Genomic DNA, 19,025 nt, shown 5'->3' with positions numbered 1-19,025 from the left:
GTCTGAGCTGAACTTTTGGAGAGACCTATACAGATGAAGAAAAACATGGGGCTTCCCTGGTGGCGCAGTGGTTGAGAGTCCACCTGCCGATGCAGGGGACACGGGTTCGTGCCCCGGTCCGGGAAGATCCCACATGCTGCGGGGCGGCTGGGCCCGTGAGCCATGGCCGCTGAGCCTGCGCGTCCGGAGCCTGTGCTCCACGACGGGAGAGGCCACAACAGTGAGAGGCCCGCGTACCGCAAAAAAAAAAAAAAAAAAAAAAAGAAAGAAAAACATGTACTTAATCTTCTCAAGAACCCAAGTGGACTAAATAAAATGACTAAAAGAAACAATAATGCAGACATTTTCAACCTTTTCCTGTGACACTACGGTTCCTTCAAAGATCCCTAAAGGTCTTAATTTTTAATTTAAACATACCACATAGAAAATGTAAGTGCACAAGTTGGGGAGGTGTAGGAAGGCTTGTCATCTCGAATAAGTAGGGATGAAGAACAATAATTATCTGAAGGTTAGGACTGGCTGCCCAGACAGATATTCAAAGTGTAACTGTTACTCCCTCAGAGCTCCAGTTACTATCAGGGAATGATGCTGTGGGCAACTGGGAAGATTTAGGTGAAAGCTGAATCTAAAACAAACAAACAAACAAACAAATCTTTAGATGCTTATCAATGATGATGCAATGACCCCCAGCAGCAACATGGAAAAAGCAGAGTTGGAAATTCATTCATTTGTGAAAGTAGGGAGTTGTGAAAGAACTTAAAGAGTAGTGAGAAATCTGATGGTGTTAGATGATAAGGAGTATGCCTTTATGGGTATGGGGGTGATTTCTGGGTGGGAGTGAGAGTACAGAGGGGCAGGTTGGGGCTACACTGCAAAACCCTCTCTGCATACCATGCTACAGAGTTGGAATTCATTCTTTAGGCACCGGAGGATCACGAGGATTCGTTTCATTCATTCACCATGTATTTATCAAGCGCCTACCATGTGCCAGAAAGGCACTGTGGGAAACACAAAAGTAGTACAACCCTGGAGTTGCGCAAATAAAAATGGCTATGGCCAATGTAACAGAATTTCAATGACACATCTCAACTCAGGAACTCGCACTAGGAGACTAGCGAAGCCCAAGCAAAATGAAGATACTGCCACCTTTCCCTTCCATACAAGGAAGTAAGCAGTGACACCTGTAAAACACAAGAAGCGCACACATCCCTAGAATTAAAGAGGATGTAAAAATCCAAGTTATAGAGACATCGTTTTATATTCAATTCCAAGGACTGTGTCTCATACTCCATTGAATGGACCTAACGGGACACGAGTTAAGGAAATTTAGGGGAGACAAAATTATCTCATTAAACAGTTTGACAGACTAGTCCCTGACCAAGCACAGAAGGCATATTCCCATAAGAATGTTAAGTGGAAGAGGCAACAAAAGTTTTTCCATCTTCTGCATCTCTGAGAAACCCTTCGGCTGCAAAACTTCTTTAAAGCATTTCGTCTCCTCAACCTTAAGACAATAGTTGGTCTTTACACTCAAACTTGGCCTCAAGCTTCTGAAATTTGAATGGCATCACACAGGGTGTCTGTAGGATGGAATGTAAACAACCAGGTGACAACCAGACCCTGTCTATACCATACCCTGGTAGGACATTAGCTGGCTGAACAGATGTATGGAGGAAGAAAAGAACATCCCGTCCTTTCTCTGAGTAAAACACCCTCCAGGCAGTAACGATACAGTTAAACTGTTTTTGTCCAGAACTGATTCTCAACAGTGACAACTCAGGAAGGAGCTAGAATTAGGTGAGTCAAATGAATGACTATCTTTTATAAACAAGAAAAGCAGTTGTTTGATGAACTTCACAAGTATACTTGGAGCAATTAAATACCCACCCCCCACGCGCACACACACACACACGCACACACGTGCGCACCTACAGCAGCATCCTGTACTGCATGGAATACATTCTCTTTCTACATGGAAGCAATGCTCACAGTGGTCAAGAGCATTTGCCTTTACTGCAGAGGCAGAGCCAACCTATCAGATGGCAACACAAAATGTGTTTTACTGCCACTGAGAATGCGTAACGGAGAATCTGGATGGGTTTTCATGTTTGTCTTGGCTCTGGCATTTTCCACGTACCCAGTCCTGGGAATCCTAAAGAAAACGTGTCCTGTTCCCAGCCCTGTGCACTGCCCCATTGTGCTCTACTTCCCTCACTGGTGAAAGTGAAAACGAAACCGGCACAAACACTCCATTGTTAACTATGAAATATGTACTGGCAACTGGAAGTTTTCACAAAACAGACCCGGTTGTGTCATGGCAAGGAGAGGTCGAGTGGGAAGGGAGTTACAGAAGCCTTTTTCGGCTTCTGAGGTGTGTCCTGCACTTTCACTGAGGAGCTGAGGCGGCAGGGCTTTGGGTTTTTTCCATTATACTCGGTTCATGCTCTTGGTTTGATTTACTCAGTACTCACTGGCAGCCTTTGCAGGCTTCTGTGGGAGCAACTCGGCTGCCCAAGCCGGGGCACAAACCCTGCCAGGTCCCCATAGTAAATACAACACGCACGAAGAGGAAACAAGCATAAACAATTTATTTTCTCCTGTAAAAGATGACATTGTTCTCTGATCTCTGGTCCTGCTTCACTTTGTCAACTTGGTGGTGCCAACTGGGTGCTGTAAAATGAACTATTCCAAACAGAAACAGAGAAAATAAGCACAGACTGCATGATGTGCACATCCGTGGGGGCCCACATCCAGGCAGGTTCTGAGCGAAGGGGGCTGGTGACCTCTCTGAGCATCTCACATCCTGGTGTGGGTGAGCAGGGAGGGCTTCCCTGACCCCCAGCCCACGAGGGCTTCGGAGTCACAGGGCCTCATAGAACTCTGTCCCTTTCCTTTATTGCACTTGTCTCTGTTTCTAACTATACATATCTTTGTGTGACTGTTTGATTAAGATCTGTTTCCCCATTGTGATTATGAGCTCCACGAGAGCAGAGACCTTGTCCGCTTCTATTCACCATGGTCCCTCAGGTTCACTGACAGTGCTTGGCTCATGGAAAGTGATCAGTATTTGTTGACTGACTGCCACAACTCCATTTCATTAATTTTCTACCCCAGGATTATCAAAAAGTTTCTGAATCCACAAGGTTTCTTTAATGTTTACTAAACGCTACCAATGCTGGCATTAGAAGAGGAAACCATCTATTGCCAGAGGCATAAGGAGAGGATGTAAGCAATTTGGTTTTTTTTGTTGTTTTTTTTTTTTGCGGTATGCACGCCTCTCACTGTTGTGGCCTCTCCCGTTGCGGAGCACAGGCTCCGGATGCGCAGGCTCAGCGGCCATGGCTCACGGGCCCAGCCGCTCCGCGGCATGTGGGATCGTCCCGCACCGGGGCACGAACCCGTGTCCCCTGCATTGGCAGGCGGACTCTCAACCACTGCGCTACCAGGGAAGCCCAGCAATTTGTTTTTTTGTGATTCTTGTGGTACTAAATAAATGAGTGATGTTAAATAAGGCAATTTGGGGAATCTTATCAGTTCCATATAAAAAAATCCCTGAGTGAAATTTTATAATTTGTAGAGATGTCAAAAGTCTTTCCATGCTCACTATTTACTTGTTATCTTTTGATTATTTCTACAGAGTGGAAAATGTTTTCATATGAAGACATATGTCTTTTAATAGGAAAGATAATATGGAAAAAAAGAACTTTGGCGAAGGAGAATGTAATTCACTTAGTGAGAATTTTACTAAGTCACTGAAAAGACAGGAGAATATTCTCTCTCTTTCATTATGGTACAAAGTGGATTTTTTCTCCAAACTGTGTGTTAGGCACAGGCATTTGGAGGAAAAATGCTAATTCTCTCCTTTGTCTAATGATTGTATAAAGGCCCTCCAAAAAAACACTGAAAAGTCACTGTAATACTGTTCACTGCAGAACACAAATTGGTTTACGGCAGGCCAATCCTGGACTTCATCCCAGCATGTGAAGTTACTGAGGCCCCAAAAGGAATGACCTCATTTTAAGGTACAGCCTCCTCTCTATCCACAGGTGGCTTCACGGTGGCTGTCCTGGGGAGCGACTGGTTCTAACTGCACGGGCGTTGGCAATTACATCTGGATATAAAAACGTCAACCCCAGCACTGCTCTGAACGGCCCCCAAAGTGGTCTCATGTCATACAGTGAGCATAGCACGATGCGTGCGCTGTCGTGAACAGGCACTTGGATGATTTTAAGGGAGCAGATACACACAGGAGTGAATCAAGAGAACACTTGATTTTTCCTAAGCAATGATACATTTACAAGAGGTTCCAGTATTCACAACTGTGGCAAAAGAAGTTTTATGCTGAGGTCTACATAAATAACAAGTTAACCAGGAGGTACAAGTTCATGCCTCAGTGTTCCCCACTGTGTCAAAATATGACATGAGCTAGTTGTTTTTTAATTACAATTTTAACAAGGCTTAAAACATGTTTCAAAAAATGGATTGTTGAATATTTGTGGAATCTCTGCATACCCTTTGTAGAACCCAAGAGGTCTACAGAACCTAGCTTGATACCCTCTAGAAGTATTGGATCCCACCGTGGGGAGAAGAGGAAGGGAGAGGGGATGATGGGCGAGAGCCAGAATATAAACATTAGTACTCTCCAAGCCATTTATAATCTATCTGGCGAATTCAGACTTAACCTGGTTACAAACTGCTCATCTGAGTCTCAGTTTCCCCACTTTCAAAATGAGATGGTTGATAAGGAGTTCCCAAACCACCAAATCCAATGGCAACAGTATCACCCTACATGCTGTATGGGTCAGTTCAGGAAAAAAAAAAAAAATAGGGATTTTTCATCATAAACAGAGAAGTTAAGACCTGCTCTCTCCCTGAGCTGCTGTTCATAGGGCTTCTTGATGATCAGAGTCATCGTCGGGCTGCTGGCGATGGGCCAGGCTCTGCTTCTAAGACTCGCCCTATCAGACGAGGGTGTGCGATTGGGTATGACCCAACCTGCCCGCTCAGAGGTTGGTCTCTACTTCCGTTTCATATTGACAGACAAAAATGAGTTGCACTACACACTGCATCCAACACGGGAAGTTCTTAGAAATGTTGACTTGAGGATGACTCTCAATACAATTTTAGTTAGTTGTATAGTCATTCTATTGAATAAGCATACAGAGGCAGACCTCAGAGATATCGTGGGTTGGGTACCAGACCACACAATAAAGCGAATATGGCCATAAAGCGAGTCCCATGAATTTCTTGGTTTCCAGTGCCTATAAAAGTTGTGTTTACACTATACTATAGTCTATTAAGTATGCAATAGCATTATGTCTTAAAAAATGTACATGCCTTACTTAACTAATACTTTATTGCTAAAAAATTCAGCAGCACATAATCTTTTTGAAATAGTAACATCAAAGATCTCTAATCACGGATCACCACAATACATACAATAATGAAAAAGTTTGCAATACTGCTAGAATTACCAAAATGTGACACAGAAGCATTAAATGAGCAAGTGTTTTTGGAAAATGGCGCCATGATGCAGGGTTGCCACAAAACGTCGATTTGTAAAAAATGCAGTGTCTGCTAAATGCAATAAAATGGAGCGCAATAAAACGAGGTGTGCCTGTATTCTTGAAATGCATCTGCCATAAAGATTATATATAATCACATTGGTCATGTTCGTACATGTCACTTATGTGCAATGGAAAGAAGCTCCCTCTAACCTGTTCTCTGGTTCTCCACAAATGTAGTTATTTCAATACAGGTCACAGAAGTTGATTTTCAGAGTTTCACAGAAACTCTTCTGATAAGTAGAACCCATGCCAGGCATTGAGTAACAGGTCCCACTTCTCTTCACATCCCCAGCTCCTCCCTGCAGGACAAGGGGCCTCACGCGGTGTTTATGGCCACCCCAGTCTGTGTGTCCCCATTCTGTCCAATGTCTGCAAACTGCTGCCCCTTATGCATGGGGTGAGGACACAGGTGGCCCAATCTGCCGTTAGGAGGAAGGACTGAGAAGAGCCCGTGCAGTTCCCATTCAGTCAGGGAATTCCAATGCCCTGAGTGCGGCTGGGTCTCAGGCACCCTGGATTCTGTGCCCCATCAAGGGAGGCAAGGCAGGAGCAGGGCCAGCGCAGGCACCTCTAAGGCATGAAATCCAGGCCAGGGGCCCGTCCTGCCTGGGTCTAAGGCATTCACTGTAGCCATCCACATCTTGATTCTACACCCTTGAGAGAAATAGGTATAAACAACCCTTCCTCTCCAGGGGTACATGTGCACTCTGACTGTATACTGAGCAGCAAGAACCCAATACTCCCTAAGGACACCTGAAGGTCATGCAGGAGGCACCCAGTTAAGGGCACTTAGCCCTCCCTTATCAGATGAAGACAAGCCGAGTCGTTTGGCCCTACGTTATACCAACTACAGCCACAACTAGAGTCCGGACTTATGATGACTGTCCGAAATTAATTTCTACCCCAAAGGCCAACTCTCTCAAGGAGCTTACAGTCTGATAAAACCCCTATATAACTACAAACAAGATAGAAAGCAGTATTATGAAAGACATTAATAAGACGTTACTCTGGAAACAATGAGGGAGGACGGGGGGGGGATTAATTTCTGCAGGGGGTACCAGAATGGGACATTTGAGTCAGGCTTTGGAAGGTAAGTATTATATTATTAGCATTTCTCCTGGCTGCAAAATGTCAGTTTCGAATCAGTTAACTTGTAAATTTCTTCAACATTCCACAAATCAAGTTGATTCCCAGTTCCTGTATGACATAACTCACTAAAAAATGTGTATTTCCAGGAAGTGGAGTGTAGTCTTTTTCTCTTCAAGAAATACAAAAAATAAATACCAGTTCAGTCTGAAAAAACTGATCCCAGGCCTTTATGTGTCACTGTGTGTACATAAACCAATGTATCACTACAGAAATGGATTTTTCCTTAAAAAGAAAAATAAACAGTGGGAAAAAATTTTAATGCGGTACCCTACAGGAATCATATTCTTTATTATTGACATTAAGTTCCAACTATGACTCTTTCAAATAAAGTCTGAATTTGTTCCAGTGTCTTTCCCAGTTGCTAATATTTTTTACTTTATGTCACATAAGAAATACAGAGTATGCAATACAAACTACATACTGAAAAATCAGGTATTTACGACTGCCTTTCCCCTTTTCTGTATGAAATCATTTGTCTCCATTTTCCTGTCTGAACATATCAACTTTCAGCAAGAATGGAATGTTAATTGGTGTTACGCACAAGCTGGGCTATCATTCCTCAAATTTAATAAGAAGAAAAAAAAAAACCCCAACTGGGTTTCCTGTTTTTATTTATGGTTTTCAGTGCCCAGTTGTGGGGGATCAAAATACAGTGTCTCAGTTACGGCTCATCCTTCCCTCAATTAATGTACCAAAGGAAACTGGTTCCTTCCATCTGCTCCCCTGATGACTGTCCGGATCGCAAAGCCTATTCAAGCTTCTCCCCAGGGCCCTGAAACAACATAGGAAACTACTTCCTAGGGAAGCGCTAGCCTACCTCACCCTTCCCACTGGGGAAACACACAGACTCAGCCCTTTCTGGTGTGATTATATAAGAACACAAGGGCTCACTTGACCCAGCCCAAATTGGAGACTTATCCTTTAAACACCGTCTCGTGTCCTGTCTTCTCAAAAGTGACGGTGTATGTTGGGCAAAGAGGAAACAAGAATGATTTATCTTTCAACAATAGTGACACATTCTAAGGAATCCTCTGTAAAAATTCTGATGCCCTAGGTAAAGTATATAATGTTGGGAAAGTATGGGATCTTACACATCCAGGTTCTAGTATCTGTATTTCCAGGGTGAGGAAGCAGAACACTTTTGCAAATTGAATGTTTTTCTAAGGCAAGTTACCTCTCTTAGAGAATTTCCAACTCCCCTCCTGAATTTCTACTTCTCAGCTGAGGCATTACTGGAATTTGGGGAAACAATTCTTTGTTGCGCAGAATATTAGCCTCCTCGTGGCCACCACCATCCCCCAAGTTGTTATGATGACCAAAGATGCCGTCACACATTTCTCAACAATGTTTCCCCCTCCCCCCAGGGCAGTGCTGCCCTTAACTGAGAACCACTTTGAGGCTAAAGATGGACTATATGTAGAAAATGGCATACTGACCCGAGAAGATTCTTTTACTTAAGACTTAATATAATGCTTTGAGGGCAATGTTTGTAGGCTTCATGGACTCAAAGGGATTCTCCATATCAACCTCCTGCCCCAAATAAGTAGCACAAAAAAGGAACATGACTTGGCTTTAAAAATAAATCTATGCGTGAATTCACTGCATGGAAAACAGTCCTTCAAAGACAAGGGATATTAATGCCTGCTTCCAGGCTCCTCTTTGTATATTTTGGGTGCAGAATTTCATGAAAATTCATCTCAGAAACAATGAACTATAAGGAGAAATAGAAGCTAACCAGAGCGCGTAGCTAGTATGGTTTTGTGTCTGAATGAGAAAAAAAACAGAATAACTGTCATTCTTTGCCAAAATAGAGCCTTTGGGTTTACTCTTCGTAGTTTGGCTCGGATGAAGCCTTCACCCGGCAGGGTGGTGCTACTTGTTCACGGATCATCCACGTTCACTGTAAATTTAATTTCTTAAATTAAAGAAATTTTAATTTCTTAATTAAATTAAGAACACACCACAGCTTCACAGGAGTGCTTTCACACACCTGTGCAGGTACCTGGCTGTTTCTCAAACTAGGATGCTGCAGACAGGTCAACATTCCTGGTGCTCTCTCCTCGCTGACCTTGAGCTATGTTTCCCTAGACACTATATATGCAGCTCTGAACACAGTGGTTATGGCAAAAAGCCATATGGCAAAACCATTTGGAAACTTGTAACTGATTCCTTTCTAGTGGCTAAGAAGCAACCGTCTATTTCTGCAATGGGTTCTGTCCACAACAAGCCCAGCCTGGATATGTCTGTAGTTGTAAGCATAACACTTTCCTCCTACTGCCTGCTATATAAAAAGTGCAAAGACATTCTGTCCACCAACTGACCACGGGCAGTAATAACATTAGGGGCCTGGAATGGGGGCAGTTTGTCATTCAAAAGCAGAAAACTAAGTTTAATGAAAGAACAGCACTTTCTCACTCACCACTGAGGTAAGAGCCATCTGAAAACTGTAGATGCGGGCAAGGCCGAAGTCAGCCAGTTTTATTTGTCCACTGCTGGTCACCAGAATGTTCTGTGGTTTTAGATCACGATGTACCACTCGGTGAGAATGAAGAAAGTCCAGACCTCGGAGAAGCTGAAACATCATATCCTAAATAAAACCAAAAAAGAAAATCAATCAATGGTCAAAACAGAAATTCAACATGCTAAATCCTCAGCACTTAGAAAAGTGCTTGGCATACAGAAAGCATTGCATAAATATTTGCTGAATGAATGAATTTGTTTCCCCCTACTGTTCCACTCTCCCATTTTCAAGATCACTACAAACAATTTCACTCTTGACCTGTATTTCATTAATGAAAGGATGATTTAAAAATAGTTTCAGATGGCATAGGAAATATTCTGGAAGGATGTACACCAAACTGGTGTCCATGGTTAATGTTGGGGAGAGGAAGGAGTTGGTGAGAGAGGGACACTTTTTACTTCATATACTTTTATAGGATTTAATACATGATTCCAACAATTAAAATCCAGTAAACAATGATAACATTAATGGTAGTTCTTCTTATTATTATAGCACCTATCACTTAGCCATCACTACGTGTCAAGCATTGCTCTAAAGACCTTCTCTTTAGTAACTCACTTAATCCACACCACAACACTGAGGTAAACAATATCACTAACCCATTTTACAGGTCAAGAAACTGATACACAGTAAGTGTATATAATTAGCCCAAAGTAACACTACTAGCAAAAGACAGAGTCTTGATTCAAACCAGAGTCCAGGAAAACTGGATTCAAATCCCCAGTGCACTTCTTCATTAGATCAATGATTGAATGAGCATGGAAAACCGGGTAAACCATTTAACCTCGCCAAGCCTCAGTATTCAGGTCTGTAAAAACAGGAAAACCTACTTCATAGGATCACTGTTTGTAAAGCACTGACAGTAGTCAGCATTCAATAAATGGCAGCACTTACTGCTGACGGTATCAGCTAGCATGGAGGAGGGGGGCATTCAGAAAATAAACCAACTGTCACATCTTCTTCTAATTTTAGAGCTGATAAAATCAGATACAAAGTTTAAAACTCGGAAACTGTCTGAAAGTAGGAATTTAAGATAGTGACCATGATACGGCCCTCTGAAATCTGGGGTTAATAAGACTGACCTACCCCCCTCCCCAAATATTGTGAGAATGGTGTGTAAAGGGAGGATGGAATGATTTTGTTCATATAGAGGTTAGAGAAATGATTAGGTAGCATCAGGGGCTTCAGAGCTGGCAGGGGCTGTGAGGACACACTTGTTCATCAGCTGGACTGTATTTAGTTATTGGTTTACAGTATTGGTATTTCCTTCAGGGAGTTCTATCTTTATATCCTGGTTTATTCAAAACCAAAGCCTTAGTTTTCCACCTATAAAAAGGAGAAAACAGTGCTTACTTTTCATAATACGAGATTTAAATGAAGTAACGCATGTAAAGAAGTAGTTTCTGGCACACGGTTAGCATTCAACAAATGACAATCGTTGAAGTGTCCCGTTTCCTGGGGGAGACAGAGTAACAAACAACTAGAAGAAAATGTGGCCAGTGCCACAAGGTCAGAGCACTAAGCAAGTGTGCAATGACACAGGTGTACTAGAATTCTTTTTGAGCGCCACCTAAATGGATCTGATGAACTGGCTGGGGTTACGTTCTAAGTTTCCAAAGATGAAAACTCTGGAGAAGACTGCACTGTTGAGGGACAGACAGTCCTTCAAGACTTAAGAACCATTGAGGGTAAAACAACTTGGAATGAATAAACAAGAGTGTGAAAATGAAGCACAAAATGTTAACGAAAGTAATCTACTGTTGCAGCAAATAAGTCTTTATTGGAAACACATGCACATGACTTGTAAGCAGTGGATTTTAAACAGCATGACTAACCTAAACTAATGTCATGCTGGCTTGTCATCTTTAGCTTCTTATAAACTAAGCACCAACCATTTAAAACAGTACAAAGAATAAATGTGCTTGGTTCATGTTTCATTGTTCAAACAGTTTAAGCAGCCAATTAGTAGAATAAATATGTAAAAATTTGAACCGATTAATTATACTAATAAGGCCCATCTTAATTTATGAAAAGCCTGAACTACTGAGTTTAAATACATATGTATTGCTTTTATTTGTGTATTTATACAGCACACACTACATTTTCCTTAATTATAAAATTGGTACATGCTTAATGCATATAGAAGCTTTTTAAAAATTTTATTAAAAATCCAGAGGAAGAACAAAAATCATGCAAAATCCCACCACTCAGAGAAGAGAGAAAACTTTACTGTTAACTTTTATCTTTCACATCTTTTAAACAGATACTGCTATATTTGGAGGTATAAATATATTATATCTCTATATAATATATAAATATTATAAACAATATATATCACATACAATATAATATTAATATATAAATATAACATATTTATAAATAAAAATTGTTATTCTGTACACATTTTACAGTTGTTTAAAAAACATTTAACAATTCATTATGAATATTTTGCCACTTCAACAAAACTCTTCTAAAATATAACTTTTTTATACAATATGATTTTTAATGGCTGCATAGTTTTCCTTCCTATGCCATAATCATTATTATTTGGTTTTAGTTGTGTTATTTTGGTACATATACTAAGAGTCTAGTTCTCCTCTGTTTAAAGGCTAGTGTAGATGAAAATGACTTCTTAACATCATATAAAAGCACAGTTTAGGCAGTGAGAACACATATATTGGCACTAACATTGATTCCATGTAAATGACACCTATGGATGTATAAAAAGTTGGTTCTACATAGGAATTACCACTCTTTGGATTTTATTAGGCTACTTAAAAAGTTTTTTGGTTAGCAAACTGGGTTTTCTTTTAAACCTATAATATCCAGCTATAATTAGAGTTTTGACCTAGTAAGACTTCAGTTAACGATTTTTTAAAAAATTGCCCAAAATCTCATTTCCTTCAGTAATTCCATTGCGAGGTAGGTTGATGAGCATTATGGGCTTGTAGTAAGTATGACTGGGGGACCCACCCCAATCTTTCATCGGAACATCTGATCTTTCATCAGAACACCTAATCTGAAAAGGGAACACCTAATCTGAAAAGGGAAATATATGCACCTACGTTAGGAACTCTGGTCACAAATAGAATGAGAACTCTGGTCCCATTTCCTGAGAATTATATGAATGAATCAACTGTAACACTAAACAAAGCAAGAAAATAAGAAACACCTTTCCTTCAGAATCACAAGCAGTGCTTTGATCAAAGATATTTCAAAGGATTCTCTACTTAAGCTTATCATCTGTTCTATCTCAATTTATAGTATCATGAGACATACTTTTAAATTAGCTCCTCAAGATTTTAAACTAAATTAATCCGTCTTATACAAGACTCAAATATTTCCCAGTAATCCTAGCGATGCAATGTAATGAAACTATGGATACTGCCAATTAAGTTAAATATAGGTTTAAAACCTTTTAATGTTACAATGCACAATTCTGGCATAAAATGTCTAGTCACACTAATGATAAACAGTCACGGGAGGCCCTCAATCTGTATCTTTCTGAAACATGTGACATGGGAGCATGTTTTAATAGGACACCATCATGGAATGAAGTCTGGCTCCCAGTGACTTTAGATGGGGTTTTATCCTTGGCAACTCTCCTAAAAAGACTCTGGACTTCAGTCTGAACACCAGAAGTCTTCAAAGCCTTGTAACAACAATTAGTTTCTCTTAGGTGTTCTAGAGCAGTAATCCTCTTACTTCTTGGAAAACAAAACAAACAAGCAAACTGAAAATCTACCTCAAGCTTTTCTAATGGGAAAAAGTTTTATCACTGGGTCATTTTTTCCAACTACACAAAAGGTATGATTAGTTTCAAAAGATACTGACGGGCATCCCTGGTGGCGCAGTGCTTAAGAATCCACCTGCCAATGCAGGCACACGGGTTTGAGCCCTGGTCTGGGAAGATCCCACATGCAGCTAGGCCCGTGTGCCACGACTACTGAGCCTGCGCTCTAGAGCCCGTGAGCCACAACTGCTGAGCCTGAGTGCTACAGCTGCTGAGGCCCGTGAGCCTAGAGCCCGTGTTCCGCAGCCGGAGAGGCCGCCGCGGTGAGAAGCCCGCACGCCAGAGCGAGGAGTAGTCCCCGCTTGCAGCAGGTGGAGAGAGCCTGTGCACAGGAGTGAAGACCCAATGCAGCCAAAAATAAATAAGATAAACAGATATTGAAAACACCAACTTATTCCATACAGTAAATCACAAAACTGACAGCTCTCAATAGACAATTCTGTATTTTTGGATGCATCTACCTAAATCTAAGTGATGTACTCACATCCTCAAGGCTTTAGCAACAAAAGTATACATCAGTAGCTTATCTACTTAAAAATTAAAAATAAGACATATACAACTTGCACAAGGATAATCATTTTTTTCTCCTTACAATGTGTAAATCACAGTCTTTTCAAATTTGTTATCCAATTTTTGACAGAAGAGTCTTCATAACGATTTGTTGTTTCTTATGAAAATCTCCCACCCAGTTTGCTTCTTATGAAGGATGTTAAAGGAATCTCACAGATCAACACCACAAAGGTTTTTTTTACACTAAACTGGTAACATGTTGACTTAAGGTAGGGATTATAATTACAGGAATAGAAGTAACAGAGCATGTGATGATAAAGTCATAAAGCAGAGGACTACTGACAATAATGAGGGCCAGTCCCGGGATCTCTTTTTTTCCTTTTTTGCTGATTACTAATATATATTTGAAAATTTTAACTGTGGTAAGAGACACATAAAATTTCCCATCTTAACCATTTTTAAGCGTATAGTTCAGTAGTAAGTATATTCACACTGTTGTACAACCAATCTTCAGAACTTTTTCTATCTTGCAAAACGGAAACTCTTCCTATAATTTTTTTTTCTTTGCGGTACGCGGGTCTCTCACTGCCGTGGCCTCTCCCGTTGCGGAGCACAGGCTCCGGACGCGCAGGCTCAGCGGCCATGGCTCACGGGCCCAGCCGCTCCGCGGCATGTGGGATCTTCCCGGACCGGGGCACAAACCCGTGTCCCCTGCATTGGCAGGCAGACTCTCAACCACTGTGCCACCAGGGAAGCCCGCAAAACTGAAACTCTTAGACCCACTAAACAGCTCTTCACTTCTCCCTTCTTCCCAGACCACCCTTCTATTTTCTGTTTCTGTGAATTTGGCCACTCTAGATACCTCATATGAGTGGAATCATAATGTATTCGCTTTTTTGTGACTGGCTTATTTAATTTAGCATAATGCCCTCAAAGTTCATCCATGATGTAGCATGTGTCACAATTTCCTTCCTTTTTAAAGCTGACTAATATTCCATTGTGTGGATATACTACATTTTGCTTGTCCAGTCATCTGCTGACGGACAGACACTTGGGCTGTTGTGGCTATCGTGAAGAATCCGCTATGCACATAGGTGCATAAATACAAATATCTCTTTGTGACCCTGCTTTCACTTCTTTCGGATGTATATGCCCAGAAGTAGAATTGCTGAATCTAGTCCCAGGATATTTTAAAAATCACAGTTCTCCTGTAAAATGTGCTACAATATTACTATATAAGCAATGAAGTAGTGAATAACAAAGCCTAGTCCTGGGTAGTCAATCAGGTGGGTTCATTCACGCACTGGAGATTTCACTCACTCCTTCCACTTCTGCGCTCAAGGAGAATCTGTCTGAAGTTACCACATCAAGCTTATTGTAATGTCCACACCGTACTCTACTTCAAAACTTGACAGTGGCTTCTTCACACTTTCACTGATCAATTCACAATGTTAACAATGGGTCGCAAAGACTGCATTATAAACAGGATCCCCCTACTTCTCACTCTGGTCCATAGGAGTACCCAGAGAATGCTTCATCCCGAATCACAAAGGGCAAAACAAATTCCGACAAAGCAAGAGGAGGGCTAAAGCAGGCTCCTTAAAGCTTCAGATTACCTGGAAAGTAGTAATTGGTAAATTAAAAGTAAGTAATAAATGGGAGGACCTGGAGATGAGCCACAAGCCACACGGCAGCTTTGTTCCAAAGGGAGGGGAGGGGAGATCTAGCTGAGGAAGGCAACACACGCCTTGGGGCTCTTCAGCAGAAACAAAGGCAAGGCCCCTCCCTCATTGCAAGTGCTGGCTTTCTACTTTTACTGCTTCTATGCAACTGGATGAAAGCATAATAAAAGTGGTTTCCTATATAAATTTTATTAACAAAATACGTATTCTGAAGAGAGAATGAAAAGGAGCCATGTATTGTTCATTCCTGGAAGTGATGATAACGCTGAGTAAGTACAGGATCAGTCTCAACTAACTAGAAAAAAGAAAATCACCACTGATTTTCACCAAGCCTGGAAATATTGTTGGTGTTTGAGGGAAAATGCAATGGCTAAATGGACAGTCTGAAAGAAGGAATCATTACCTCATCATGACGGCTATTATTAACCCACAGTGGAAAGTCATTGGGAACTGAAACTACAAATAACGATGTTAATTATAACTTCTTCAGAGCAAGATGTAAAAATCAACATTGCATAAACAAGAAAATACAGAGTATAAGTGACTAGGTTGTTGGCTAATGCCCCAAATGGTTTTTGTTCTAGACACATTGTTTTGTGATCCTTTTAAAATCATTTAACAATATACTGTGGATATTTCCCCATTTTAACACATACTCTTTATAATAAATTTTTTTTTAACAGTATGTTTTTTAATGGCTGTATCTGGACAAAATACCTTCATGTCTTTCCCCATTCTCCTCAATTCCCTCTTTTGAGAATTTTCTTCTCACTCCGTACTTCCCTCCTCTCCAAACGAGGTAATGTATTAGAGAAGTTGGTTTTCCACAGAGCGGAGCATATTGTAATTTGCATACTGTAGCAGACATTGTTGGTTGCCAGCCATGAAGGACTGGTCCAAGGCAACCACATTCCCGTTTGCTAGGAATTGATCTAGAGATGGACATGGGACCCAGTCCTGGCTAATGAGACATATGGGCAAGGTTTGGAAAGCATTTTTCTCCTAATAAGAAGACCACTGTAGAAAACTCTCTGCTGTACTTCCTCCTCACCTCCCAGCCCTCACTCTCCACCTCTGCATCTTACACCAAATGCTACTGCTTCAGGGCATGAACTTGCTCCTGTAGCAATCACCTTGAAACATAAAGGGAGACATCACCTGCACACACGGAAATGCCCGAGTGTAATGAGGGAAAGAGTCTGGGTCTTCGATGACATCACTGAAGAGCTAAATCAACTTTGGGGCTGCCCACCTCTAGCCTTGTAGTTAGGGCAACAATAATGCTCTAACTTCAAGCCATTTTTTCATCGTGTTGTATAATTTGCAGTTGAAAATTATTCTAATGAATGTAACTTAACTAAAATTATATTAAGTAAAACCTGTTAAGTAAGGTCACAACCTTTCATTTATAGCCCCCCCCACCAAAACGCCCCCCATGGGGTCTGTACCAACATTCTTTTGTTGCCAACTATCCCATCCAAGTGGTTATCCTTTTGTCTTTGAGACTTATACCTCCTTCAATTAATGCTGACAAAATCCCCTTTCTCATTGCTATCATTTGCTGTCAAGCCTTCATATTCCTCAGGGACTGTGGCTCATCCTCTCTAGCCCACACTCACCATATTCCTGCCTGGCTTCAGCATCCCAAGAACACCTTAGCTTCAGAGAATTCTGATTTCTTCAACTCCATTCAATTCTGTGCCATCTACTCCCACAGCTAAAACCAGGAATGTGGTATTACTTAACTCTCATCTTTTTTTAATTAAAAAATTTAAAAGTTACTTTAATTACATTTATTTGGATATCAAAATACCACTTAAATTTACATAAACTTATTAGACAGCATAATTAATTAAACTTGGAGAGCACCTTCTTCATGCGTCATTTGTTAAATCTGCCAATTCCCTCAAGTCTCTGGTTCCACGGTCACTCTATCTTATCCTCTATACAAAGCTTTGTCCTCAATTAGCCCAATTGCTCTCTTTTTCAGCTGTTATACCTGTGTTGCAGAGAGCTGTTAAGGGGGAAAAATGATCACATACATGTCTATTATCAATATAAAGTCAGTCCTCCAACCCTGACTACGTTAGTGCCACCAGGTAATCGTACAGGTCCCTAGTTAGCCCTCGCTGTCCCGGTAGGCTAAATTTTCACTGCTGTCCCCCTACCTTACCATCTCTCTTCCTTCTCTTAGCACACTAGTGTGCACTCCACTTCCGAGAGAAATACCGACGATCAAGGGAAGGCTATCAGCTCCCTGTGCTTCACCTATACGTTTATAAGCACTGGCATCTACCCCTCTCCCTCACCTCCTGGTGGAAAAGCTTTCTTTCCTTCTATGCAGTATTCACCTTCTTCCTATGCTCTAGATCTCCTTCATTCCAGCTTCCTTAAGTCCTTCCCCTCGCTTGACTAATCATTCCCCTTTTCTGTATATCTGGGACTTCCCTTTCTATTGTCCCTTGACTAATAAACAACCCAAGCAACTCCCTTCTTTCCTTAGCCAGTGGTCTTGACTCAGTGGTGCACATTTTCTCATTCCCCATCCACACTGCATCGCTGCAGTGAATGGAGATGCGGCAGCTCTTGGAAGATCACTAGTAACCCACCTGGCTTGCAACAACCAATAGGATGTTCCACTCCCAACTGAATCCTGCCATGGCCTTTCACACTGGATCCCTCCCTCCTCTTCACTGTTCTCCAAAATGGAAAGATCTTCTAAGTTTCTGATTAGAAATGTAATGCATCTTCATTGTTAAATTTAAAAAAATCAAAACACAAGGAAAAAAAGGAAAGAAATACCACCCACGATTCCTCCATCCAGAGGTAACCACAGTTAACATATTCGTGTATCCTTTCATAATTTTTCTATACATGTATACTCATACGTATAGTTATTTTCTGTTTTATAAATGAAATGCTAGTGTATACAATTTTGTAATTGTCTTTTCACATCATAATGTATATTGAACGCATTTGCATGTCAATAAATACAGGTCTATTGCTTGATTTTTTTGATGTGGGCCATTTCTGAAGTCTTTACTGAATTTGCTACAATACTGCTTCTGTTTTATGTTTTGGTTTTGGGCCAAGAGGCATGTGGGATCTTAGCTCCCCGACCAGGGATCGAACTCACACCCCCTGCATTGGAAGGCGAAGTCTTAACCACTGGACCACCAGGGAAGTCCCTATTGCTCAATTTTTAATGGTTGTGTGCTATTCTGTTTTTTTTAATATACTATCTTGGGCAAAGGTTTTAAGCATCTATTAAATTATCCACTAAATGCCATTTTTATCATGTTCTATATTACTTGAGCTTGCTTCTGGATTTTGACTCACTTGGTTCAGTTTAGAGTACTTTCTCTTTTAATAATAAAATATTTAGAATATATTTTCATATCAGGTAGGGCTGGTTTCCTCTTCCCATTCTCTGTAAAAATGTTCCTGGATATTCTTACATGTTACTGTTCTGGACTGATTTTAAGATTATTTTATTGACTTCCCATATCGTCCCTCAAATTCTTTTAGTATTTTCACTGATTTTTAAAGAAACTATAGATTAATTGGGGGAAAACTGATACTTCTACAATAGTGAGTCTTTCTTTACACAACATGGTATGGTTCATTTTTTATTCAAGTCTTCTTCTAGGTCCCTCAGTAAAGTTTTGTCATTTTAAAAAATATAATTCCTACACCTCTGAGGCCCCCACTAGAGTAGATCTCACTCTCATCCTTCCTTACATGTACTATTCTGTTTCCCCACCAATCTCCTTCCTCAAATCCATCATTTACTCTCTGGCAAA

The 19,025-nt window shown here is 40.9% G+C and overlaps 1 protein-coding gene across 1 annotated transcript in view; it reads right to left on the bottom strand.

Annotated features, from left to right (window-relative positions):
- CDK6 (cyclin dependent kinase 6) overlaps positions 1-19,025 on the bottom strand; it is a 224,284-nt gene that overhangs the window by 106,832 nt on the left and 98,427 nt on the right. The window contains exon 4 of the mRNA XM_082846786.1: positions 9,136-9,303. Within this exon, the coding sequence (XP_082702912.1) occupies positions 9,136-9,303 (168 nt within the window). The remainder of the gene's footprint in view (positions 1-9,135; positions 9,304-19,025) is intronic.

This window comes from Leucopleurus acutus (genome assembly GCF_964270905.1).
Source record: "Leucopleurus acutus genome assembly, chromosome: 9".
Classification (NCBI taxonomy): Eukaryota; Metazoa; Chordata; class Mammalia; order Artiodactyla; family Delphinidae; genus Leucopleurus; species Leucopleurus acutus.
This window is presented reverse-complemented; position numbering and strand designations above follow the sequence as displayed.